The sequence below is a fragment of the Giardia intestinalis genome, chromosome 5, assembly GCF_000002435.2.
Source record: "Giardia intestinalis strain WB C6 chromosome 5, whole genome shotgun sequence".
NCBI classification, from domain to species: domain Eukaryota; phylum Fornicata; order Diplomonadida; family Hexamitidae; genus Giardia; species Giardia duodenalis.
Genome location: NC_051860.1, coordinates 2,428,796 through 2,454,425, shown reverse-complemented (window position 1 = coordinate 2,454,425; position 25,630 = coordinate 2,428,796). Strand labels below are relative to the sequence as shown.

Genomic DNA, 25,630 nt, shown 5'->3' with positions numbered 1-25,630 from the left:
GGTACAGTCCTCTGAGTGCGTCTCTTGGAAAATCAGTCTGACCGGGTAGGCGAAGAAAAAGTATGACTTTTAGCAAAAGGTGTCATAGTAAATACATACTTGGGTTCAAAAACGTCTAAATTTTTAGGTCATAAAATAGAACAGATTAGCGAGTTTGCATTTAATTCTTAACCTGCTCGAGCGTGGGATGCGCACCCTAGCACAGGACATGGAGCGGACGATGAATGCGCTTTTTCTGGACGTCGAGTTTTCAGATTGGCCGCTCCTGGAGACGCTCATGATGGGCTACGAGGACGCTTTCTTGGGGTCACTGGAAAACTCGTTCGTCACGCAACTCTATCCTAGCATCTACGGAGACGATTTTCCCGACATCATTCTGCAAAACGTCTTTCCGCCTCCGAAACCCGTGGTGGCATTGGCCGGAGAGAGCAAGTTCATCTATAGTGCCCTTGACAGCCACATAACAGGCTCTCTGCACTTTCGTATGGACTACATTAAACGACATGTGCCAAAGTCAGCTGCACTAACGGATAAATCTTCTGCTCTTGCCTACGAGGGCTCGGGATTCAAGCAGGTGCCGCAAGAGCGTGTGCCAAACTTGCCTGCATCTAGGGAAGAGGCAGAAAAGTCGTATTTTCAGGGATTTCCCGCGAAGGCCACTTCTACATTGCGGAAGCCACAGCCCCCCAAGCCTTCTCCGGCTAAGCATCTTTCTTCAAATGACCGTCTTGCACTGTTCAATCGCAAGGAATCGGAACGCAGAAGTACGTTGCCTAAGGAAAAACCCGCCAGCAGAATACAGGAAAGACCGAATTGCGCCGCCTCGATGCATGTCCTGGGACCTTTGAGCAGTACTAAGTCCGCCATTAAATATATAGCTTCAAGCACTCAGTCTTTGAAGGACTCTGCGAGTCTTTCCATGAGCAATTTATCGGTGACCAATACAACCGCAGGAGCAAGTGTTGAGTTGCATGCCAGCCCTTCGAATTTTCAAGACAGTCAAGTGGCCGACCCTATCTGCAGAACCCTCAGCACCGATAGGCCAGCCGAACTGAAAGCAGCCTTGGTCGTCCAATCTGTGTACAGAATGCTCACTCGGCGCACTTGGTTTGTGACCATCCGGCTTGCAGCCCTGGCTTTCCAGGCTCACTACAGAGGCTCCTTGGCCAGGTGTGCCTATGCAGAGCGCCGTGCAAAGGTAGCGGACAGGGCACGCAATACTTTCTTGAAGCATCAAGAAGCATTCCTGGCCAAGTTGTGTGCCTTGAGCGTGGCGCGCCGCTCGTCTAGCGTGGCTTATGATGCATTTATCTTCTCTAAGCATAAATACAATGAACCTATTGTTAGTTACTTCATGCCGGTCTGCTATGATAGAGTAGAAAGGGTGCTCTTTGATGATGCGCGGTCCCGGCAGACAGGGGCCCTAGAGATTCGGCCTCGAAAGTTCACCGTACCCATCGTTCTTCTGTCTACGCCCGCAAGCGTCGGAGGCGAGTCTGCGATTCTCTTCAACTCCTACAGTACCCCGAGCATGGGCTTTTCCTTCTGCCCGCTCAGTCTCGTTCACTTCCTACTCGACCCAACTGTTCTAAAGCTCGTTGTTGTGGCTGAGCATTCTGTCTCTCTTGCATATATAGAATCTATTCTAACTGGTATTACCCAAGAGTCTATGCTCCTTAAAAGGAACCAGATGCTCCACAGCTTGCTGCGCTGTCCTAGCCCAGAGGTGCCTTCCAGACACAGCTCTCCACTCCACGCCAACAAGACTCTCAGTGATACGCCAGGTCCCCGGGCCTCTCAGACCTCCCCGACTCCCTTCACCGAGGCCTATCCTGATTCAGTTACGCATGGCGCAGCCTCAGCGTCAACTCACGCTGACGGCTCCTCTTTAGCTGGCAACTATCAAAACCTCTTTTTCCCAGCTCAGCTATCCACTCTTGTTAAGACTAAGCTGGTGATTATTCACCCTACTCTCTTGTCAACGCTGGAGGCGAACGCATTCGACCGCCCTGTCACCCTATCTTATACAGGGTCTATCATCTCACTGCTTCTGTCGTCTCCAGATACTATCGAAGAGCTACAAAGAGCCGTTGATAAGGTGTGCTTGGAAGCCTTGCGACTACAAGGCTCCAAAGACCTAGAGATTCTGCCATACTTCTCTTCCAACATCGACTCCGTCTCGGATTTTGAGCTTTATGCTCTCACCAGGACGTTCAGGTTACCGACAACAATGCTTCTTCATAGCCAGCGAATTAATTGCAGAGACCTTGTCCTCACGTCCATCCATGAGTCGCAAATCTTCGCTGTTGAGTCTATTTCCGAACTCCACAAGTATCTAAGAAACGAGAGATCGGTTTCCAGCGATACGGAGTACATCATTGCACCCTTCACTCCTGGCCTTGCTAACGTCTTTTCAGAAGCTGTGCTGTATGGGCTGGCAGGGATGCGATCGTACTGTCTTACACGAGAGTCTAAGCATACTCGGCGAATCATGCTGTATCCCATCCTCCCGATCACAGATGCAGAGCAACCCCACGAACGAGTGGTGAAGAACATATGTTCAAGTCTAGGGGTGGGCGATTATTACATCTTATCAGCAAGAAAAGCGGATTTGCAGCAATCCTTTGTGGCTGCGCGGCTTATCATTTACATAGAACCTTCCGAGCGGCCCGTTGTGACATACTTGGGCTCTAGTGTTGACATTTCTTCCTCACTGGCAGGGACGCATCTTCCTACACGGTCCTTTGGCACCATATCACCTGCTCCAGACTCTATCTATTTCACCCTAAAGAGGCAGTCAGCCAACACTATTGCTAAGCTGATTGACTATGGAATTCACGGCGTAGTGGTCCTCCACTATCTTTATGCCGAGGGTACGAAGGTTTCGGCAGGAGAAAGCCAACATCTAAGCAACATAAGCGTGGGAAGTACTTCCACGCGTAGCACCCTCCCCTCCACGGCATCCCCGTCTATAAGATCGCCGGCCACGCAGTCGATGAGCGTCAGCCCGAATCCTTTCCAAGTTTTATCTGCAAGCGACTGTGTTAAGGTTTATGACAGTGAAGTGGCGCACTTCAATAGCCTTTTGTCTCCGACAGTCTTTGGCACCACAAGGACAAGACCTCCTTGTTCCAGCCTTAATGCGCAAACGCGTGGCGATGAATCCGTGTCTCCCTCTATCAACGACCGCGTCTATACCAGCCAGAGCGGGAGCACAGCGGTTCTCGTTAACATATCGTTCGGGTTCACTCCCGGTATCTGCCATCTTTATTCGGCAATGGCCCTTGCAGACCTCTCGTGGGACAGCATCAACGGGGTTCTAAGTCGCAATGACACTTCCCTTGTGAAACGACAGATCACTAAGGCCCCGATGGTGGTTCTTTCGCTTCCCTTCCTCTGGCATCGCGACCTTCAGACCATCAACAGAACGGCCTTTATGGTGGCCTTGATGAAAGAGGGGATCGTCTTTGATTCACTCACGCGGACCGGCACCCTCTTTGACTGGAACCCGGCAAGCTCGTCGTTTGGTGTCTTTGGTGTCTACCAAAACCCCCTGCTAGCTGTCCAGCAAATGGCGCGGCTCACAGACATCACTCTTGCCACGATCCACAATGCGCATCCGACGTCTGTAAGCTCCGTGACGACGAGGCTCAACTCACTGCACTGTGAATCAGAGGTCAACGGAAAGGCGTACGCGCGCCTCCGGACGGCGCACATGTCGACGAACCTGCAAGACTGCGGAGCCGCCCTGAAGGCGATGCTGCCGCACCTGCAGCCGGTCGATTAAGTAAAGGAAGGCTCGGACATCCAAGGAAGCATCAGGAACCCTCAGAGAGTTGCGAACGTAACTGCTTTTGTCTCCATCGCCTCGTAGCAACGCTTGCGCGTGGGTTCGCTACATTTATTTTTCCGGAGCCTGTGTATGCGTGAGCTTTGTTTCATAAATAGCAACATGTAAATTCAGCACAAAATCCGAGTCAGGACAAAAAAGCATGTCTCGCCAAGACACTCCGGCCCGTCGCGAGGGTGCCCCTAGGCACGCATCCAGCGCAGAGTACTTCATGGAGCTGGTGAGAGCCCAGGAGCACGCATCGCGCCAAACGCCGCATCTCTCCGATCAGCTCTTCACGTACAACGAGGAGGAGTATGCCCCCTTCGACCTCGACCCTGTGCGACCAGCACATATCACACCAGCCGACGAAACCCTTGATTGCGCATGCACCCGGACGCTCGGGACCGGGGAGTGCACGATTCGAGGGGCTCCAGGCAGTCTTCTGCACCGCCTTGAGATGCACTCAGAAGCGTCCCTACCGCCTGGGATGCTCAAGAATGCGCGCCCAGCAATTATATCAAATGCGTCTAAGACTCTGCGCACCCGTAATGCAGAAACCAAGAAGATTATTACATCTGAGAGACTCGTGGGCGGCATGAAAACGGGCGCTGACGTCATTGCATACTTTGCACGGACGCCCGACAAGGCAGTCGTCAAGATTGTCTATTGCTCGCCCACCACCACCCCGGTTGACAAGGTATATAACCCCTACAGCCTACGCGTCATTGACGGTGACGTCGCAAAGAAGCTTCCTGTCTACTACACAATATCCCAGAACGGCGTCATGCGTGTGGTCAATAGTGACGTCAAGGTTTTAAAGGTCTACGACATGATCAATGACAAGAGCACTCTTAATCCGAGCCTCTACAAACTTGAAAAGACAGTCGATAAAAACTTAGCACATCCATTGCGCCAGGATGGAATTCCCGGCGGCACAGACACTGATTTTTTTGCACTCGACCCTTGTGCAGGGTCAGACGGAGCTAGCGACGGCAATGATGCTACCAGCAGGGTGCATTGCGACGCTGTTGGGGACGCTTCTTCCAATGATGGCTTCCAGCACCGCAGCTCCGGCATCGACACAGGAATTAGGGGCGACAAGAGCCACCGCCGGAAGCCAGAACAGACCGACCCAAACATCCTCAGTAGGACAATAGAGAGCGACCTCGTGACGGCATTCCACGACGATGCTTCCGAGTTTACCATGCTGGATAGATGGATATTGGAGGCGTCTAACTTTGACATACTGCGGAACTACAAGTTTTTTAAGCACTTCTATCAGCTCAAGACCCTACAGACATGGATAGCTTTCCGAAAGTACAAACGCTACTGTCGTAATCGCAAGAGTATTACTAAGTCTCTTTTCCTATCCAGGCCACACTTCCTGCAGTCTCTCAAGACCATATGGGCTATACTGTATGACATCAAGATGTCTCAATGTATTGACTTGCGGGCTACCTCGAACACTACTGCACCCAAGCGTGATGATGCAGATGAAAGTGCCATCAGCGCATCCGCGCAGGGCCTCACCACTTCCGGGTCAGGAGACGTGCCCTCGCTGCCTTCTGGCATCGCGCAGCCTCTGCAGGCGTGGAAGGCTGCGCAAATACACACAAAGCGCACAGTGTCTGAATCCTTGGACGCAGCCAACGACAGCATACTCACCGAGATCACCGCTCTTTGCAATGAGCTGCGAAAGAGGGCGAGTGACGATGACGAGATGGACCAGGCCAAGCTTCCACTTTTTATGCGGCAGAAGATAGCAAAGGTCAAGTCCATTACCGCTACAAAAGCCGAGCAGCTCCACAGACGCCGAGCAATACAGCAGGCTCAGTTTGAACTTGTGACTATCTCCGACTTCATAGTGCTCTGTGACTTTTTGTACAATGAGGCCATGCTCGAAATGATTTATGCCAGCACCCTGAATCTAGCAAACGCAGTTGCAAACCCTCCTCCGGCCACGCCCGGACTTATTATCTCAGAAATATTCTTCCAAGAAATTCCCCCAGGAAAGCGCTACGAGGAGATTCCCCTCGTTGGAGATGTTCAATTTAATCCACCCCTGCATGAGATACAGGCTACTCTTCTGGACTCCGTCTCGGAGGCCATTAACGTATGCTCACAGCAGACGCATCTCAGCCAGCTGGCCGCCCTCCGAGAATACTTTATTCTAGCCAACAAACAGCTCCCCAACCCTCAGAATATCTCAACCATCGCCAGCAACGATGCAGAGGTCCAGGCGGCGCTCAAGGTAATACGTGATAGTTCGACCGAGCAAATTGCAAAGCTGGAGGCCTTCTCGAAGAGCTACTCTCAGCTTTATCCTATTCACGCCTTTCTCTCCACCTGGAACGAGGAGCTCTACGCGGCAAAGTTCAAGGATACGCTCAGCTGTGATCTAAAGCTCCTTCTACCAAGTTTCATTGTGAATCCCACAACAAACAAGAAAGTCACAAAGCTCCACTCTTACCTCAAAAATCCTCCTAATCCACAACAGGTCCCACTAGAGGATCGCCGCCTTTTGGAGGATACATTTGAATCGGCACGCGCAGCCTATGGCACGCGACCACTGGAACGTCAAATCACGATCTTCCGGGGCTGGTCTCAGATTCTTTCGCGCATGGCTGCAAATACTTCGACAGGATTCACGCAGCTAGACGCGCGCAGCCTCCTGCAGACTCTTCAGCCTGTTCCCCTTATTGGGCTCAAGGCCGTCGAGAATACAGCTCTCTCTGTCCTGCGCAACCTCGTTTCCAAGTGCACCACTGCGTTTAAAACGCACACAAAGGTCCTTTCTATCGAGCCGAAGACTCTTACAGAGTTTTGTAATTACATAGAGTATAACCGATCGATCGACAAGGAAATTGAGCACCTCATCTCTGAGGTCCAGCTGGCTGATGATATCCTAATTATGCTAACCTCACCGAACAATCTCCAGTCAACCCCTCCTAATCAAATGTTTGTTGCTTTTGATGTGTCTACGACAGTTGACGACCTCTTTACTATGGATGCAAAACTCAATCCGTCAATTCCAGGCCTTGGTCTTAAGGTTTCTGTTTCTGATCGCACCTCTGTTGATACGCTTCATGGGGAGCTCCAGGTTTTACAGAACAGGCGCGCGTTGGCTGACCAGTTAGTTAAGGACCAGCACTATGTCATGGCATCTTCCCTCAAGGAAATGATCACCACGACGACCAACGACATCAACGACATTAGGCTCACGCTTTTATCAGGATCTGCTTGTGATTCTAACGCCGATCCGCGCTCTGTTGTCAGCCACATCGATGAGTTGAGTGCGACGCTTAACGATATGACAAAGCACTACGGTGGATTGTCTGATCAGAATGACATCCTTACGGGATGGTATAATCGGGACGCAGAAGCAGAAGAGGACGAAGACGAGCCTGAGAAGCCAAGGACGAAGAAGGAGCCCCTTAAGCTTTCCCCAGGCCAGAATGCTACTCCTAGTCAGCTGGTTTGTATGTCGAATATCGAGACTCTGACGGAGCTGAAAGGGACCATCGCACAGATCAAACAAGATCTGGACTTGCGAAGTCGCATGTGGAAACGCATGCACGAATGGCGCATATTCGAGGATCGTCTTATGGTCTCTTCTTGGATAGACACCGTCATTAACTGCAAACTGGAAGAGGCAGAGCCTAACGAAGCTGGCGTTGCTGTTGCCTCGGCAGTCGAAGGCGAAAAGGACGCAGCTGAAGGAGAGGCGGCAGCCGATGATGCACTCGATGCTCATGACGAAAGTGCTGATGACACAGAGAAAAAAGTAGACCCGATTGTTGCCAAGTTCAAGTACCTCAGTGCAGAAACGTGTCTAAGCTTCATTAATGAAGCAACTAAGGATTCGACAAAGTTCGCTAGACTTCTCCCAGAGGATGGTGTCGCAGCTGCACTGAAGAGGGCTGTTACATCTATGAAGCAGAAGTCCCAGCTAATCGCTGATCTGGGGAATATTAACCTAAAGCCACGCCACTGGGAAAAGATCTTTGAGACTCTGAAGCCATTTGCTAAGGAGCCAGGGTCATTGAGCTATAACTCGGGTTTTTCGTTTGAGACGCTCCTAGATGCTGGTGTTCTGAATAAGCGCGCCGAGATAGCATCGATTTCTGCTACTGCAAGCGGAGAGCGCAACATAGAGCTTTCTCTGGAGAAAATACGGTGTATATGGGAAGGAACCGTCCTGGCTGTCAAGGAATACAGCTCTCGTTCTGGTGTCCTGCACCACATAATTTCTGGCGTTGAGGAGATCTATCAGCAGCTGGAAGACTCCACCTCTACTCTTCAAGCGATGGCTGGATCCAGATACATTGCAGGGATCAAACCGGCCGTGGAGTCATGGGAAAAGAAGCTCAGTACATTTGCTGAGGTGCTAGACGAATGGTGCAAGATGCAGCAAACCTGGCTGTATCTGGAGAGCATCTTTGCACCAGATGATATCCGCAGACAGCTTCCACGCGAGTCCGCTGATTTCTCCCAGGTTGATGCGTTTTGGCAGAAGCTAATGGAGACTGTTGCAAGCAACCCGTGCATTATGACAGTCGTGGATGCAGGGATCCCAAATACGCCCCTTGCAAACCACGACCTTCTTAAGGAGTTGACAGCTGCCAATGAAAAGCTGGAGGTAATCCAGAAACGTCTCGAAGATTACCTTGAGTCCAAGCGTCTTGCGTTTCCACGCTTCTTTTTCCTATCAAACGACGAACTTCTCCAGATTCTTGCTCAGACGACGGAGCCCAGCACTGTTAGACCCTTCCTTAGGAAAATCTTTGAAGCTATTGGAGATATAGAGCTCGAGGAGTTGGGTGAGCAACCACTTACAACTACCACATCGGCTAGTGCCAAAAGGCGCAAACGAATGGCAACTACAGAAGATGCTGATGAGGACGAGCCCTCGTTACCGGCCTCCGGTCCCCAGAAGAAGATAACTGCCATGATCTCTCCTGAGGGCGAAAAAGTCATGTTTGTCAACTGCGTCGTTCCATCTGGTGGACTAGTGGAAGTCTGGCTCACTGCGCTTGAAAAGGAAATGGTGAATACGGTGCGCTACAACATGTATCACACTCTAAGCTTTTCTCCTCGGGTCGGAGAGCAACGCAAAGAATGGATGTTTGACCATCCTGCGCAGTGTGTCATGGCTGCTGGCCAAGCTGTGTGGTGTAATGGGGTGGAAGAGGCCTTACTCATCGATGCCGAAAAGGGATCTAGTGGGAGAGAGGCTATGGAGCGCTTTAGTGAAAATCTTCTGAAGCAGATTAACGAACTAGTCTCCCTCACCATGACAGATCTGAGCAGCCAGCAGCGGGGGCTCATCTCGACGCTTATTGTCTTAGAGGTCCATAGCCGTGACGTCACAAGCTCTTTGTTAGATTCCTCCTCAGAAAACTATTGTCTTATCCCATCAGAGTTTGGGTGGCTGAAGCAGCTCCGCTACTATTGGCACCATAATGATAAAGCGAAAAGGGTAGCGCATTCTCAGTTGGATTCCGATGAATTCTCTGGAGATCTTGTTATTCGACAGACAAACTCATTTTTCACGTGCGGATACGAGTACATGGGCATCAGTACACGGTTGGTTCTCACACCACTGACGGACAGATGCTTCATTACGCTAACGTCGGCGCTGGCGAACTTCATGGGCGGGGCCCCCCAGGGGCCTGCAGGCACAGGTAAGACGGAGTCGACAAAGGACCTTGCTAAAGCGATGAGCATCCAATGCCTCGTCTTTAACTGTTCAGAGGGGCTCAATGTTGCTGCCATGGGGAAGTTCTTTATTGGCCTGGTGATGTGCGGTGCTTGGAGCTGCTTTGACGAGTTCAACCGCATTGAGGTTGAGGTTCTTTCTGTCGTAGCATCCCAGATCCTTTGCATTCAAACGGCAATCCTTACAGGCGCTGATCACTTCCTCTTCAACGCAGGAGGATCGTCAGAAGATGGCCTAGACATATCGGTCGGTAACGGGGATCCGACAAAGCGCTGCGGTATATTCATCACAATGAACCCAGGGTATGCGGGCCGTGTGGAGCTTCCGGATAACCTGAAGGCACTTTTCCGCCCTATCTCTATGGTTGTTCCCAACTACGCCTTAATTGCGGAGATCATTCTCTTCTCAGAGGGCTTTACAACGGCCAAGGTCCTTAGCCGCAAGATGGTGCAGCTCTACAAGCTCAGCTCGGAGCAGCTATCGCACCAGAGCCATTACGATTTCGGTATGCGTGCGATCAAATCGGTCCTTGTCATGGCTGGTGGGCTACGGCGCAAGTATATTCACCTAAGCGAGGACATAGTCCTCATCCAGGCCATGCGTGATGCCAACTTGCCGAAGTTCCTCGTTGACGATATCGAGCTCTTCATGGGCATTATCCAGGATCTCTTCCCCGGCGTCCAGATTCCCTCTGTGGAGCACGGCGGGTTACACGCAGAGATTGTTCGAATTCTCTCAGCCAAAGGGCTTCAACCGTGTGCTGAATACGTCAGCAAGATTCTCCAGATCTATGATACTCACATTATAAGACATGGGCTAATGACGGTAGGAGACACTCTGACAGGAAAGACCGTGGCTAGAAATGTCTTGGCAGATGCTATCACTGCCATAGCCGAACAGCGAGCTGCGCAGAATATGGACCCTGATGGCTATCATCCCGTCGCCCAGTATGTTTTAAACAGCAAGGCCGTCACCATGCCAGAGCTCTATGGGGAATTCAATAGTATTTCTCATGATTGGACTGATGGCCTGATAGCTGTCATTGCGCGGAAGATGATCGATCCCAACAATGCTCACCTAAAGCATTGGATTTGCTTTGACTCACCTGTGGACGCCCTTTGGATAGAGAATCTGAACACAACACTAGATGACAATAAAATGATCTGCCTAGCCAACGGAGAACGTATCCGCCTCCACAACAAGGTTAATCTATTCTTCGAGGTAGCAGACCTTAGCCAAGCGTCGCCTGCCACAGTCAGCCGCTGTGGAATGATCTACTTTTCTGACGACTTCATCGGGTACAATAATCTGTTAAAGTCTCTTATTGTTGATAATTGCTCCAACTTTGCTCAAAAGGTGCTTGCTCTTGTTTGTCTCGAGGAGTTCAGTCTCGACCTATTTGAACTGCGAGACGCGGCCAGGGTTCTCATGGACTCGACGACTCTTCTACCTGACGAGGAAGATGAGAATATCGACGAGTACAAGCCTGACTTACCTGTGGCAGATGCACATGGCACCGAGCCCCTGATCGATAACCAATCCCCTGCACAGAGCGGTGACGCGCAGACAGTTGAATTGTCAGTTCCTACATATCCTCGCCCATTACGGCAATTCCAGACATTTGAGCAACTGCTTCATAAGCTCACTGTGCAGCTTTTAGCTCGGCTTCACAGACAACTCTGTATGGTTTACCCAAAGGTGATCAGCTTTTTGCGCAACGATTGCAGAGAGGAGATGCGGACAGTCGACTTCCAACTGGTCTTTTCTCTTTATCAGATCCTCGAAGCAGCTGTTTCTGAGCGCGTTGCATTCACAAAAGATAAGGTTGCAGAGATAGCCATGCAGAAAAAGATCCAGGAGCAATACGAGGCTGCAAGCGCGATCAACAGGGAACGTGTGCAGAGTGCGTCGCGTAATACGGCTAGCTCAGGAGCTCCAGAACTAGCCACCGGCCAAGCAGCGGACACCGTCCTTGCTGAGAAGACAGCCATCTCGACCTTTTTAGAGAGACTGCCCCCTCCTGAAGTCTTGACAAGTCGAGCGATGTCTGGAATAGCGCCGGTCGTTTCTATCATATTGGAGCAGCGCATTATCTTTGCAATTGCATGGGGCTTAGCAGGGAGTATTGTTGCTGAACATAAGATCAATCTAGATAAGTTCCTTCGTACACTCTTAACAAGCCCGAAGGAGTTTGCCAGCAGTGGCGACATGCCTGCGGAGATCTCCTCTCTTGCCGTAGCACTTCCTCCTGACCACCTTCCGGGAGGCCAGCCCGCTAGTATCTATGACTGGAAGCTTGATAATCAAACCCGAGGCTACTCTCCGTGGGATACCGGCACCATGGCCACTTTGTTTGGCAGCAAGAAATTTGATCCCCTTGTGCTCCAGCAAGGAGGGTCTGTCTATGATATGATTGTTCCGACGCCAGACTTTATAAAAATGTGTGCGGTGACTCAGTCGCTCCTTCGCAATGGTAACAACATTTTTCTCTGTGGGCCTACCGGGACCTCCAAAACATCTATCGTTAAGACCATTTTCAACCGTTGTATCGGCAATATAGAGCTGAATAAGAAGCCTGCAGAAAGTAAGAAGAGCGCCGATACTAAAGAGGAGGAAGAGCCTACCGCTGTGGTACCAAATGAAGAGCAGCGCGACTTCACTCAGGAGGCTGCTTACCTGAACGCTAACACGCTCGAGTTTCCGATGTCGGCCCAGACACGCGCTGCAGCCGTAGAAAACGCAATCATTGAGAAGATGGAAAAGAAGAGAAAAACGCTGTTTTGTCCAGCAAATCAAAGAAAGTCATTCTATGTCTTCATTGATGACTCAACTATGCCCACTCCGGACACATACGGATCTCAGCCTCCTATTGAGATTCTTAGGCAGATCATTTCGGAATCAGGGTGCTATGACCGCCAGAAGCTTGTATTCCGCACCTTGGAGGGGCTTCAGTTCCTTTGTGCGTCCCAGCCTCCGGGAGGCGGGCGCAATGAGGTGACGCGTCGGTTTAGTGGGAAGTTTGTGGTGCTTAGCTGCCCTGAGCTAACAGATTCAGCCATGATCAGCATATTCGGCAATCTTCTTCAAGGATTCATGGCGTCGACCGGGGAGTCATCTAAGACCTTTTCTCCCGAAGTTCGCAAGAGTCTGCGTACGTGCGTTGAGTTTGTCGTCCGCCTGTATAGTGCAACCAAGCAGGAGATCAGGGCAACACCGCTCAAATCGCACTATTCGTTTAACGTCCGAGATATTGCTCGAGTGGTTGGAGGAGTTTTCTCTACCACCCCACATGAGGTTACGTCTCTGCCTAGCCTGGTCACACTGCTTGTGCACGAGTCTTATCGCGTTTTCAGAGACCGTCTAGTTGACGACAAGGACTGCGGCACATTTGACAAAGTCTTACTGAAGAATATCTGGTACTTCTTTGAAGACAGGATTGTACAATTTGAGCAAAAGACGTCTAATGCATCCGAGGATGGCAAGAAGGAGCTGGACGAGGGAGCTGAGGAGGACGAGTACTACATTGAGCTTGACTTTGAAGAGCCTGTGCAGCGATCTGACGATGAAGTGCAGCGTCTTGCCGCCCTGGAGCAGAAGGTCTACACTGACGAGGAGCTTGGCAGCATGCTCGAGCGCATAAATTTGTGGACAGGTTGCCCAATACAATGCACTGAGCTAATCTATGGGCGCTGGGCCAATCCTGGAGGAACCTATGGCGACGGAGTGTACTGTCCCTACAGAAATCTCTTCAACCAGACACGAGACGTCGAGAATTGCCTTAACTATTACGTTGACTCCATTTCAGAGGTCCAGGAAGACCCTCCGCCTTCTGCTGGAGCAAAGAGTCAGGTAGACTTCCAAGAGCTTCTCGATAACGCCATCCAAAATGACGACTCTGCTGGATCTGCGCGTCTAGTCATGTTCCACGATGCTATCCTACATTTCTCTCGCCTCTTCCGCGTCATCACACAGCCTCGCGGACACATGCTCATGATTGGCTTGTCCGGAAGTGGGCGGCGTAGCTTGGTCCGCCTTGCAGCTTTTGCAGCGGGCGCAAAGGTCGTTTACCCAGCAGCATCTAAGCTCTATGGGCTCAACGAATTTAACGAGGATTTAAAGCGCTGTATGCTTACAAGTGGCTGCGAGAACGTTCCAACTATTCTGCTGCTTTCGGAGTCGCAGCTAGATCCCCACGATCATTTCCTTGAGATCCTCAATGGCATCTTGAACGGCGTTGCGCTTCCAATGTCCCTCTGGAAACCCGATGAGAAGGAGAAGATAATGCAGAAAACGATCGAGTTGGCGTCGGTCGCTGACGATGATAACGAGTCTAGCAGTAAGCGATCCTTCTTGCCTCATGAGCTTTGGCAACTCTTCTACCGAAACGCAAGAAGCAACTTCCACGTCTGCCTCTGTCTTTCACCAATTGGAGAGAGCCTTCGCCGCCGCTTGCGGATGTTCCCGGCTCTCTCGAGCTGTATGACTATTGACTGGTTTGCAAACTGGAACGCTGAAGCGCTAGCTGGTGTGGCTATGTACGAGCTTAACAGCATCCACCCGGCGTTCTTGGGAGCCGACCAAAGTGCGGCATCTGAAACCCCCACTTCTGCCCCGCACTCCCGTGAAGGCAAGCCACGTACCGACAAGCTCCTTGCTCTAAAACAGAGCATTGCAGAGGCGTGTGTCGTTATGCATGGATCAACAGAGGCGTCCTCTGAACAGTATTTTGCTCAGACAAAGAGCCGCATTTATATTACTCCACCGCTCTTCCTATCCTTCATTCGCCTCTTTAAGCGAATTTTTGCTAAATCAGTCGGCAAGCTCAAGGTGAGGGAGTCTATCCTTCAGTCTGGTCTCACAAAACTTGTTTCGACGCGTGAGCAGGTTAGCGAAATGCAGAAGACCCTCACAAATCTACAGCCCGTGCTCGCTGACTCCGTTGCGAAAACAGAAGCGTTGCTCGTAAACTTGTCGTCGGAAACAGAGGAGGTCAACAAGATTAGAACAGTCGTTCAAGCAGAGGAACAAGAGGTTGCAAAGGTTGCAGCAGAAGCCGAGGAGATCAAAGATGACGCCCAGCGAGACCTGGACACGGCTATGCCGGCCTTCAACGCGGCCATCAATAGCCTTAAGAGTCTTAACAAGAATGATATCTCCGAACTCAAGTCATTCAAGTCGCCTCCAGAACTTGTGCGATATGTTATGGAGGCCGTTTGCATTCTAATGGAGACACCGAAGCAAGACTGGGACACGGCGCAGAAGGTTCTCTCTAAGACAGACTTCCTGCAGAGCCTTATGACCTTTGATAAAGACAACATTAAGCCCAAAACTCTGCGCTCCCTTCGAAAGTACACACAGAATCCTGACTTTGATCCAGCAAAGGTTGAGAAGGTCTCCAAGGCAGCCAAGTCGCTGTGTATGTGGTGTCGTGCCATCGATATATATGCGAAAGTCTTCGCTGAAATAGAGCCTAAGCGTGAACGGTTGGCTCAAGCCGAGCAGACCCTCAAGACCCAGCAGGAGGCACTGGCTGTTAAGCAGAAGGACCTTGCGGCCATTGTAGCAAAGCTGGATGCTCTGCAGGCCTCTTATGATGAGAGTATTGCCAATCGAACCAGATTAGAGTCAGAAATCGAGGAAACGCAGGTACGGCTTGACCGCGCAGAGAAGCTGATTGCTGGCCTTGCAAATGAATACGATGCATGGATTGCAGGTATTGCAGACATTAACCAACGACTGAAGACCGCTATTGGAGATGCCCTACTTGGTGCTGGCTACATTGCCTACCTGGGACCCTTTTCTGCAGATGAACGCGGAAACGTGCTTGCCCAGTGGAAGGCAACTGCATTCAATGGAATAGACTTCTCTCCCAACTTTGCTTTGACAGAGTACCCCGCTGTTGCCGACCCCCGCGAAATCCGCAACTGGAAAGAGCAGTGCACGCTCCCATCTGATAACGGAAGCGTAGAATCTGCAATCATTGCGACGCAGGGGACCCGGTTTTCTCTTCTTATCGATCCAGAGTGTCAGGGTGTTCGCTTCTTAAAGCGCTTGGAGGAGAAGAACGGCCTTCAACTGACTTCTGGGACCGCTGTCGATAACATGATGCGGACGCTCGAAAATAGCATACGTCTGGGCTCTCCTGTTCTGATAGAAAATCTCCAAGACGACATTGACGGCTCAGTGATGTCTGTCCTCCGGAAAGAGCTTATAAAGAAGGGTGGCCAGTGTACAATAAAGATAGGTGAGAACGAAGTAGAGTACAACCCAGATTTCAACCTTTATCTCGCTACGCGCAAACGGCAGCCCAACTACAACCCAGACATCCAGTCGTCTGCGTCTGTTGTGAACATGGCTGTGTCATCGAAGGGGCTGGAGGAACAGCTTCTTTCTCTCGTTGTTACTGTCGAAGATGCACAGCTTGAGCGTGAAAAGGACACGATTGCCTCGCAGCTTGCCGAGGGCCGTGAAACGCTAACGCAGTTGCAAGACAAGTTACTTGATATGTTAGCCAATGCTACAGGAAACCTTTTGGACGACGAAAACCTCATCAATGCTCTCCAGGACTCCAAGCAAACACAGAAGCGTATCGATGAGCAAGTCGTCAACGCAGAGCAGACTGCAAAGCGGGTTGATGCACTTCGTGAGCGCTTCCGCCCGGTTGCACAGCGAGGACGAATTTTGTACGAGGTCATTGCTAGCCTCTCGACGCTTGACTCCATGTACATTTATTCTCTTGACTTCTTTAAGATGCTCTTCACAAGGACCCTCAGCAAACTCCAGAGCCTTGCAGACGAAACTAGCGGGGTATCACACGCTGCTGAAAGTTCGAGGCGCAGCGACAACCGGTCCTACATCGGTACAAATGAGCCCTCGGCCTCGGCTGGGCTGCTGTTGGACGACGATGAGCAGAGCCAACGTAACCAAATGGCAGAGTCCAATATTGGAGTTCCTGATAGGCTACTAGCGGCCGATGCCAGTTTCGAAAGTGATGAGAGTGCAATTCTACAGAGAAAAATAGGAAGCATGATATCCGCCATCACGGAGGCAGCCTACGGAGCTATATGCAGAGGCATCTTCGAAAAACATAAGCGGATCTTCAGCTTTATGGTTGCCGTCTCCATTCAGCGTGCCTCAGGGGCTTTAACTGGCAGGGAATGGGCCATCTTCAAGAACGTGGAAATCAACGAAAAACAGTCGGAAGTGCCCGATGACTTTTATTCTCATATGCTTGCCACTCTTCAGTTTGGCCAGGATGGCTCTAAGTATGCAAACATCAATGCCATATATAAGGTCTTACATGCCTGTCTGGCATATGACGAATTCCTTTCCTCGTCGCGTGATGATCCTGAGGGCTGGAAAGCATGGTTAGAAAGTGATGACCTGGAGCTGGTTGTCGATATGGCTCGTGGAAATTATAACGGAAAGCGCCCGTTCTCCCTGTCAGTTAGTGCTTTTATCAGGTCGCTTGCTCCGTTCCAGCGCCTTATGCTCTTAAAGGCGATCAATCCAGGTCGTTTGATGTTCTACATTCCTCAATATATTGCAGACACGATAGGAGAGTACTATGTCCAGCCTCCACAGTTCCGTATGGAGCAGGCGTACCTGGATACCAGCTTTTCTACTCCAACTATTTTCGTGCTGAGTGCAGGGACAGACCCGCACGCACAGCTGGTGGCTTTTTCAAAGGAAAAGGGAGCAGACAAGGGTTTGCGGACACTCTCACTTGGTCAGGGTCAGGGAGTCATCGCAGAAAGAATGCTCGCCCGCGCCATTATCGAAGGCGACTGGGTCTGTCTTCAGAATTGCCACCTCTGTCTCAGCTGGATGCCAAACCTCGCGCGCTTCGTAGAGAACTTGGCAACCATGGATCAAGATGGATGTGATATCACTGGTGCAGCAATCAACAGGGACTTCCGCCTCTTCCTCACATCCCTTCCCACATCGAAGTTCCCTCAGTCAGTCCTTTCTTCATCTGTCAAGATCTCACACGAGCCTCCTCGTGGACTCAAGGCCAATCTGATTCTCTCTTATATGGGTCTCACTGAAGAGCTCCACGACTCTGTTCCAGAGGCCCCTGCTGTACTCCGTCACTGGCACAGGCTTATTTTCGGTGTTGCGTTCTTCTACTCGTCTCTTTTGGAGCGTAAAAGGTTTGGGTCTGTTGCGTATAATAACCCGTATGAATTCAGCATACCGGATCTGGAAATAAGCCGCAAGTTCATCCGTCAATATCTTGTGGATAGTGCCGTTGCACTGCAGCTAACTGAGTCAACCGTTGGAACATCAAACATACTTGGGCAGTCATCTGGCCAGAACTTCCTCAAGTCCCTCTCCAACGCAGTGCCTTACCAGACCCTTCAGTACATGGTAGGGGTTATTGCCTTCGGAGGACGCGTTACGGATTCCCTAGACCAACGCTGCATTAATGCAATCCTTTCATGCATCATCAATCCAGAGCTCTTCACCGACCAACCAGAACTCTTTTTAGAGGAGGGTCAGGAGAGCAAGGTGTCCCCAAGTGGAAAGGTGTACAAAGCTCCCAACCCAGAGATGAGCCTGGCGTCGACTATAGAGTGGCTCACCCACGAATTTCCTGTGGAGGCGTCTCCAAGCTTATTTGGGCTCCACGCTAATGCAGAGCTTACCTATCAGCATTCCGAGGCCAACCTTATAGTAGATTCAGTGCTTTCCATGTCTCCTAAGGAGGCTGACGTTGCCATAGAAAATGAGGAGCGCAAGAAGCGCATCGAGAGCGCAAAGGCACAGAGCAAAGCACCCGCAATTGAGTCCGACGCTAGCAGCAAAGGCCAAGAACCGGAGATCCAGGACGGTGGAGACGACGAGTCTATGTCTCCAGCAGACAAACAGGTCCTTAAATTCGCTAGCAGCCTCTTCGATCGCATCCCCGCAGACTTACTGCCAAGCAACATTCACATTCCTCCGCGGATATCAGTGGTGTCCAACGGAAAGGCGGTCAAGATGCCCTCTCCTCTTTACGCAGTTCTCAAGCAAGAATCTGAACGGTATAACAAGCTTCTGGCTCTTGTCCGAGTTGCATTTCAGGACGTGGGGAAGGCAATTAAAGGACTGGCGATCATGTCTCCCCAGTTGGAGGACGTCTATCAGTGTATTTTGTTGAACAAGATTCCACGGATGATAACAGATGTTTGTTATCCCACGCTCAAGCCACTAAGCTCGTGGATTGTGGATCTGATCGATCGGGTGCAGTTTATGGCCGATTGGATTGAGCTGGACAGAGAGAAAGGAGTCGACTACCGAGTCGATGACTTCCGCTGGCAAATCAAGGGCTACGTGCCCAAGACTTTCTGGATAGGTGCCTTCTTCTTCCCCCACGGACTTCTCACTGCTGAGCTTCAGCATTATTCTCGCATTGAGGGAATACCAATCGATGCCCTGGCCATCTCCACCACCGTTCTTACAACCACGGAAGTCGACACCATGGTTGCCCCAGACCGGAACGACCCCGGGCTGATTATCACTGGGCTCTATGTTGAGTCTGCTCAGTGGGACGCGGAGGCCAAGGAGTTGACAGAGCCTGTTTATGGACAGATGATCACTAGCCTGGGGCCTGTCTGGTTTGCCCCGTGCACAGAACTTGACAAAGAGAAGATGTATGCTATGCCCCTGTACACTACCACTCTTCGCTATGGGGTTCTTTCTACCACAGGCACCAGCACCAACTACGTCCTAAACATGCATCTTCCGACGAGCAAAGACCCGAGGCACTGGATCCTGCGCGGGGCAGCCGCCTTCATCCAAAGGAGTGACTAGCTGCAGGCCAGTAAATTTACTTCTGACTTTAGCCCGCTCAGCTCAGTGGAGCTTCACGAAGCCAATCTTGCCAGCATTCTCCTTGAAACAGCGGCGGCAGATGAACAGACCATACTTTCTGTAGACAGAGTTGTAATTGCCGCATATACGGCACTCACGCTTGTGAGCAATGTGTGTGCAGAACTCTGTCTCGCGCATCGAGGGCCCTTTTTTTGGGACACCAGAAGCCAAATTAATATTGTCAGCTTCGGTGGGCCAAAAAATTGTTGAAGGATGAACCCGACTGTCAAGGTCTTCGGCCCCACAGGAACCCAGGTTGCGGAGCTTCCGAGGCCCAAGGTGTTCAATGTGCCGTTGCGTCCCGATATCATCAACTTTGTCCACACGCAGCTCCGCAAATGTCTGAGGACGCCCTATGCGGTCAGCCGCTACGCCGGTGTCCAGTGCACTGCGCATTCCTGGGGCCCGGGGCGTGCCGTGGCGCGCCTTCCTCGCAAGCACGGGGGGATCGGCGCCTACGCGAACTTCGCCCGCGGCGGTCACATGGCCCACCCCACCACAGTCATCAGGAGGTGGTGCCGCAAGGTCAACCTGAACCAGAGGAGGTATGCCGTCGCGTCAGCCCTTGCGGCGTCAGCCAACGCGGCCCTTGTGGAGGCACGCGGGCACCGCATCGCCGATGTTCCGTCCATTCCCCTCGTCGTCGACACAGACAACGTCACCAAGACCAAGGACGCGCTGGCGATCATCAAGGCCGTCGGCGTTCTCCGTGACGTTGAGCGCTGCAAGGATAGTCGACACATCCGCGCCGGTCGCGGGAAGATGAGGAACCGCCGCTACATCACCAGGAAAGGGCCTCTCGTCATCTACAACACAGAGGATGTCGCGCGCGGGTTCCGCAATCTCCCGGGCGTTGACCTCTGCCACGTCTCGAGCATCCGTCTTCTAGAGCTGGCCCCAGGCTCGCACCCAGGCCGCCTCATTCTCTGGACGAAGTCTGCGTTTGCGTCCCTTGATGACGTCTACGCCGCCAAGCAGAACTACACGCTCCCGAGATCCTGCATCACCCAGACGGATATTGAGCGCATCCTCCAGTCCGACGCCGTCCAGAAGACCTTCGTGCCCAAGCGTGATCCTCTGGTCATCGAGCGTAAGGTCGATCCCTTCTCCTCCAAGGAGGCCCTGGCCCGCCTCGATCCCAGCGGAACGGTCATGCCCAAGTAAATCGCTGGCGCAAAACGTTTGCACAATGAGGAGCCTCGAGGATCTCCTCTGCACCGAGACGATTTGGATCGGCGCCCACTCGGTGATATATAGAGCCATCGATCCTGCCACAAGCAACATCTATGCTGTGAGAGAGGTCGACTGCAGTGAGCTGAGCGATGACTCCGTTTACTTTCATATGCTACGCCAAGAGGGCCCTCTGCTGGACTCCTTGGAACATTCTAACATTGACTCGCCCGTGCTGTACAGCGCAGACTACGACGATAATACCCTTTGGCTAGTCTTTCCACTATACAAGCACGGATCTCTCTCCGACGTGCTCGAGCGGTTCCGGAAAAGCAATGCACTTCCCTCAGTCCAATTCATTTATTCTGTCATGAACGCTCTCTCCCGAGCACTCCAGTACCTGCACACCTCAGCTACCTTTGGGGACTACACCGGTTTCTTGCACCGGAACATAACGAGCAAGTCAGTCTTCGTGGCAGACGATGGTACGGTCCTCCTTTCGGGCTTCGACTTTGCGTGCCCCCTGACCCTTCTGGCTGACAAGGAGCAATTACAGGTTTACGGGAGTAGGGCGTATGCTCCTCCAGAGCTAGAAGACAGAGTACTAACAACGGCAAGTGACGTTTGGGCGTTAGGATGCCTGGTGTATGAAATGTGCACTTGTAGCCTTCTGTTCGTGGATGCCGTTCAGGAGAGCAGAAAGGAATTTCAAATCTCAGACATAGCGCTCCAAACCCCTGAGCTATCAAAACTTTGCCAGCGAATGCTGTCCCTTGATCCTACAGAAAGAATAACAGTTGATGAGATCCTCGAGGATCAGCGCGTGTATAGCAGCTCTAGAACAGTCCTAGACCTTCTGCCCGCTGGAAATCCTCCGCCTCGTGTACTGCAGTAACTGCTCTATTTCAGTGTATGCACACATTGGTTCACACACTGAAGAGTATAAGTGTTGGCAGCGAGCATGCTTGGTGCATAATGCATATTGACCGCTACGTGGCCAACGCCTGCCTGTCTTAAGCAAGTCGCGAACATATCTGCCCTTCAATCCCATAATGAGAAAGTCACTTATAAAAACATATCTGTCCTGCATATGTGCGACAACTTCCTTTAGCTCACTGTTGAAGCTCGCCAAAACAAGTAGGCGACCATCTTCAGTCCTACATTCCACATCGCACGAAGGAACCATCTCGAAGTAAGGTGAATTACTGTGCATTATCAGATCGATACCTGTTTCAAGCCGAACCACGCTGTGGGACCGGTTAAATGGCACTTCCACAGCCAGTTTGTTCTGCAAAAAGATCTTACCCATGTCACTACTGGGTGTATTCAAAAACCACTCTAGTGTGTCTAGTGCATCATCATAGTTCAGGGGGTTTAATCGGGTGAAGCGTTGTGGATCACTGAATGGAGTCAGACCCAGTACCTCCTCACTCTGTAAAAGAGCCTCTTGCACTGCAACTACACCAGGAGGCTTCACTATGATGTTCATCGAAAACACCGGATGCATCCCACAGAGCTTTACGGCAGACAGCTCTGCCAACAGAGGTCTGTGTTGGCTCGTATCTGTCTCTAGAGTGCCTGACGTATTGCTGTAGAAGCTAGCCCGCACGATATTCATTATCACCGAATTTGTATGTATGAACGAGTGAACACTCCTTTGCAGAGCTTCGTCTTTGTCAATTAGAGCTAGCTGGTTGAGCATGGATGAATAAGAGAGGCCAGATTCCTTGATGTGTTTATCGCAAGCAGACGTACTGTCGTGATTCCTCATTGCACATCCCTCTAACTCACGTGAAAGCATGGACACTAAAGGCTCAGACTTCTCGGAAAGGCAAGTAGATTTTTCCTTATCACTGGCAGGCGTGAGTGCGGGATCGGATTGCTGAAGTTCGGAGCTCCCTTCTAACTGTGGACGTCCAGCTACTTTGCTAAAACCTGGGCCACAGTCTGCTAATCCTATGATAGTAACAGATTTTCTCTGCGTTTCAATGGTCAATGTAGTGCTTAAATGACCTCCAGGCTCCGGTCGTTTGGATAGCCAGCACACAATGGCTGAAGCTCCCGTGGACATAGAGTAACTCTTCAAACTCTGATTATCTATGCTGCGGTTTAACCCGTGGCGACAACAGAAGTCATACAAAGCAACAAAGCTGTCTAGGTCTCTCTCCCTTATGGCAAGAAAGATGATTGGCTCGTGGTAGGCAGTGCGAAGTAGGTCTGTGTCCAAATGAAATTCCATTATTTGCTCCAATATTCTCGTGAGAAGGGCCGTGCGTCGAAAGAGGATACAGTACTCGGCGAGACTCCGACCCGCTACATCTCTTTCGGACAGCTCCTTAAAACATAAGTCTTTTGACGCCGTTATTTGGGCCTCGACACTGTGCAGCTGATCGCCCATTATTACTCGGCTCATAGCCACAGTAACCTTTGTGATGCAAGCCTCGGTTGGGAGCAAGATTTTGGCTATGGCTTCATGGTGGTACTCTATGGCAACAGATAGAGCAGTATGCTTGGTAGTATAGATACGATCCTGTGTGGCCTTGTTAATGATTTCCACAGCCCGGACGTTTCCATACTGTGCGGCAGACAGCAGACATCTCAGGAGAAGGTGATTATCACAGGCGGAGACAGCCGCTGTAAATCTTCCCTCAAGCCTGCTAGGAAGAGATGACTGCTGACAAAGATGAAGTATGTCTGTCCAAAGCATCCGAGCGATTTTTTAGCGCCTTTTGCAGTTCCTAGAGCAGCCCCAGGTCTCTGAGCACGTCTGCAACGACGTCTCCTGATTGAGAAGAGGTTGCTTCATGTCTTGGCTGTTCTTGTGAATGGTGCCGGAAAGACCCCCTTCCTGCCAAAAAGTCAAAGGGGCCTTTCTTCGTCCGCGAATAGTCTAAAGGTCTTGCCTTAATATCCTGCACGGGAAGAAATTCTTGACCTATGTTACAGTTATTGCCTTGCTGTGCATCGTTGACGGTCATTTGGCCACTCTGGTGTACGACAGCAGCACCCAGTGTACCTGCAGTAATACCTGTGTTTGTGCCTGAAGTTGTCTGAGTCGTGAATGTCACTCCATTGTCGCTTCCAAAGCCTCCGTAGCCGCTGGTCGCGCCACATGAACCGGCACTAGGACAGGACGCACAGCTCTGGCTGCACGATGATATAACCGCCCCACCGCCAAGTGTGTTCTTGGTCAGGTCTAAAAGGACACGTGTGCCCATGGCCTGAACAAGGGACATTTGTGGTCTTGTTCAAAAAACTCAAAAAAACCTTAAATCGGTAGAGACAGACAATGAACGTCATCGGCAAACAACAGCAAATCGGGATCCTTGGAGTACTGCTAAGGAACAAGGACATCCCTCTGTGGGTCATCGATGCTTACGTCGCAAAGTTTGAAGAGACTACCGTCCAATCGGAGGTTGCTTTTGCTGCAAAGCGTAACGGGACCCTTCAGGTTTTAAATATCCCTGTACCAACTACTACTAAACCTTCTTGCTTCAACACTCCAGATCTCCGAGCTCTCGCTGATCTCACCTGGTCGCGCCTGCTCAATCAATCTCCCTCAGCCGAGACCCTTGAAGGACTAACTGCCCTGCTGATGCAGCATGGGGAGATCCCAGCATATTTCAGACGTGCCTCGTGGACGTATTTGACACTCAAGTACACCCAGGAGGCAGAAGTCATATGTAAGAAGATACTGGCGAGTCCTCTTACGCACACAATGCCTTTAAATGTCGATACTGCAGCCATGGAAGCAGGATACTACAACAGCTATCGAACTCAGGAGGACGGGTCAGTCCTTTCCAGCGATGCACTTATACCTATCGATAAGATATACGAGGCAGAGGGTCACGTGTGGAGTGTCTTTTATGTCCGGGGCAATAGACTCCTTATGGCTGATGCCCACCGCACCTTTAGAGAGTTAAAGCTATTTGAGACGAACTCTCCCCTTTTCCCTTCCTTCTGTGACGTCCTGGTTGCTGTCATAAGCAGCAGCAAGACGCCATATGTTCAAGGATTAACATACCTGTGTGGCGTCACGCTTCTGTATTCAAGAACCCTCTATGAAGCCGTAGGGATAGCTCTAAGGGTCACTAAGATGAGCAATGTGTATCGCTCATTCATCCTGATGGAAAAGGAGCGCATTGATACCGTTAGCTGTGCAGTCATAAAGATTGTTTCGCTTATTCTCTCGGGTGAATGCTTAGACTCTATCGATTGCACCCAAACTCAACGAGTCACCAGCCTATTTAATAGGAAGAAGGTCAAGACGAGGGAGCCTCTGGGGCTAGCGTACTATGGTTTCGAGGGATATGAGGCATATTTTAACTTCTGTACCGATAAGCAGGTCTTGGCTCCAATGGCTTCGTCTGCTCATAGCTTCAATGGCAGTGCTAGGGCAGTAACCCAAGGATCATCCAGCGCAAACGATTGCAATACCTCTGATGCTGTTGAAGAGGCCACTACTGTGAGCATCGACGAAGCCACGCTTACTGCCTGCGACTCTGCCCCAGAGACCCCCCAAGTGACAGCACTGCACAGACAGCTTCGCCAGCGTGCGCACAACCTTTTCAAGTCCAATTTCGATACAATCTTTGAGATTATACCCGCTGTTACATCTAGCTGCGTTTTAACGGTGTTTAGCAAGGTTTCCTTTGAGCTTTCACTTTTCGTCATGGACGTCCTCTCATATACAGAAGAGCTAGATCAAGCGTTCATCCTGTTAACAGTAACACTCGTCGTAGTGGTTATCTGTCAGACTTCAGTTCGCATTGCAACGAACCCAGACTCGGAGACTGGTGCTGTGGCCAATGGGTCCTTGACAGACGATGAGGTGACAGGGGCCATCATGAAGGACCTTACGAAGATAACTACAAACGTCACCAGCTTCATTATGTGCTTCCGGGATGTAATTAAGCTTAGCAAGAAGTCAGAAACAATCCAGCAGCAGATGCGGACATTGGATGCCGTATTTGCCGCCATCAATAACGAGTGACTGATGCCCCAGTAAATATTAGCAAGCTTTCTATCATTCAGCATTAAGTCTAACAAACGTC

General features: G+C 50.9%; 8 protein-coding genes across 8 annotated transcripts; 5 read left to right on the top strand and 3 right to left on the bottom strand.

Annotated features, from left to right (window-relative positions):
* Positions 1-187: 187 nt before the first annotated feature.
* On the top strand, positions 188-3,787 carry GL50803_0017549 (uncharacterized protein; the record flags this gene model as incomplete). Its single annotated transcript, XM_038045936.1, has 1 exon — positions 188-3,787. The coding sequence occupies one exon, from the start codon at positions 188-190 to the stop codon at positions 3,785-3,787; it is 3,600 nt and encodes a 1,199-aa protein (XP_037902279.1).
* A 205-nt stretch (positions 3,788-3,992) lies between these two features.
* Positions 3,993-19,346, top strand: GL50803_00111950 (IAD-5 dynein heavy chain; the record flags this gene model as incomplete). Its single annotated transcript, XM_001708756.2, has 1 exon — positions 3,993-19,346. The coding sequence occupies one exon, from the start codon at positions 3,993-3,995 to the stop codon at positions 19,344-19,346; it is 15,354 nt and encodes a 5,117-aa protein (XP_001708808.2).
* Positions 19,347-19,388: 42 nt separating this feature from the next.
* GL50803_0039483 (Ribosomal protein S29e) lies at positions 19,389-19,544 on the bottom strand (the record flags this gene model as incomplete). The annotated part of the gene is made up of 1 exon (XM_001708757.2): positions 19,389-19,544. One exon carries the CDS (start codon positions 19,542-19,544, stop codon positions 19,389-19,391), a length of 156 nt encoding a protein of 51 aa, XP_001708809.2.
* A 75-nt stretch (positions 19,545-19,619) lies between these two features.
* On the top strand, positions 19,620-20,570 carry GL50803_0017547 (Ribosomal protein L4; the record flags this gene model as incomplete). Its single annotated transcript, XM_001708758.1, has 1 exon — positions 19,620-20,570. One exon carries the CDS (start codon positions 19,620-19,622, stop codon positions 20,568-20,570), a length of 951 nt encoding a protein of 316 aa, XP_001708810.1.
* A 25-nt stretch (positions 20,571-20,595) lies between these two features.
* On the top strand, positions 20,596-21,471 carry GL50803_0015479 (Kinase, NEK; the record flags this gene model as incomplete). The annotated part of the gene is made up of 1 exon (XM_001708762.2): positions 20,596-21,471. One exon carries the CDS (start codon positions 20,596-20,598, stop codon positions 21,469-21,471), a length of 876 nt encoding a protein of 291 aa, XP_001708814.2.
* On the bottom strand, positions 21,424-23,283 carry GL50803_0017546 (uncharacterized protein; the record flags this gene model as incomplete). The annotated part of the gene is made up of 1 exon (XM_038045935.1): positions 21,424-23,283. The coding sequence occupies one exon, from the start codon at positions 23,281-23,283 to the stop codon at positions 21,424-21,426; it is 1,860 nt and encodes a 619-aa protein (XP_037902278.1).
* A 31-nt stretch (positions 23,284-23,314) lies between these two features.
* GL50803_0011701 (uncharacterized protein) lies at positions 23,315-23,812 on the bottom strand (the record flags this gene model as incomplete). Its single annotated transcript, XM_001708763.1, has 1 exon — positions 23,315-23,812. The coding sequence occupies one exon, from the start codon at positions 23,810-23,812 to the stop codon at positions 23,315-23,317; it is 498 nt and encodes a 165-aa protein (XP_001708815.1).
* A 53-nt stretch (positions 23,813-23,865) lies between these two features.
* Positions 23,866-25,569, top strand: GL50803_0011700 (uncharacterized protein; the record flags this gene model as incomplete). Its single annotated transcript, XM_001708764.1, has 1 exon — positions 23,866-25,569. The coding sequence occupies one exon, from the start codon at positions 23,866-23,868 to the stop codon at positions 25,567-25,569; it is 1,704 nt and encodes a 567-aa protein (XP_001708816.1).
* Positions 25,570-25,630: the final 61 nt, after the last annotated feature.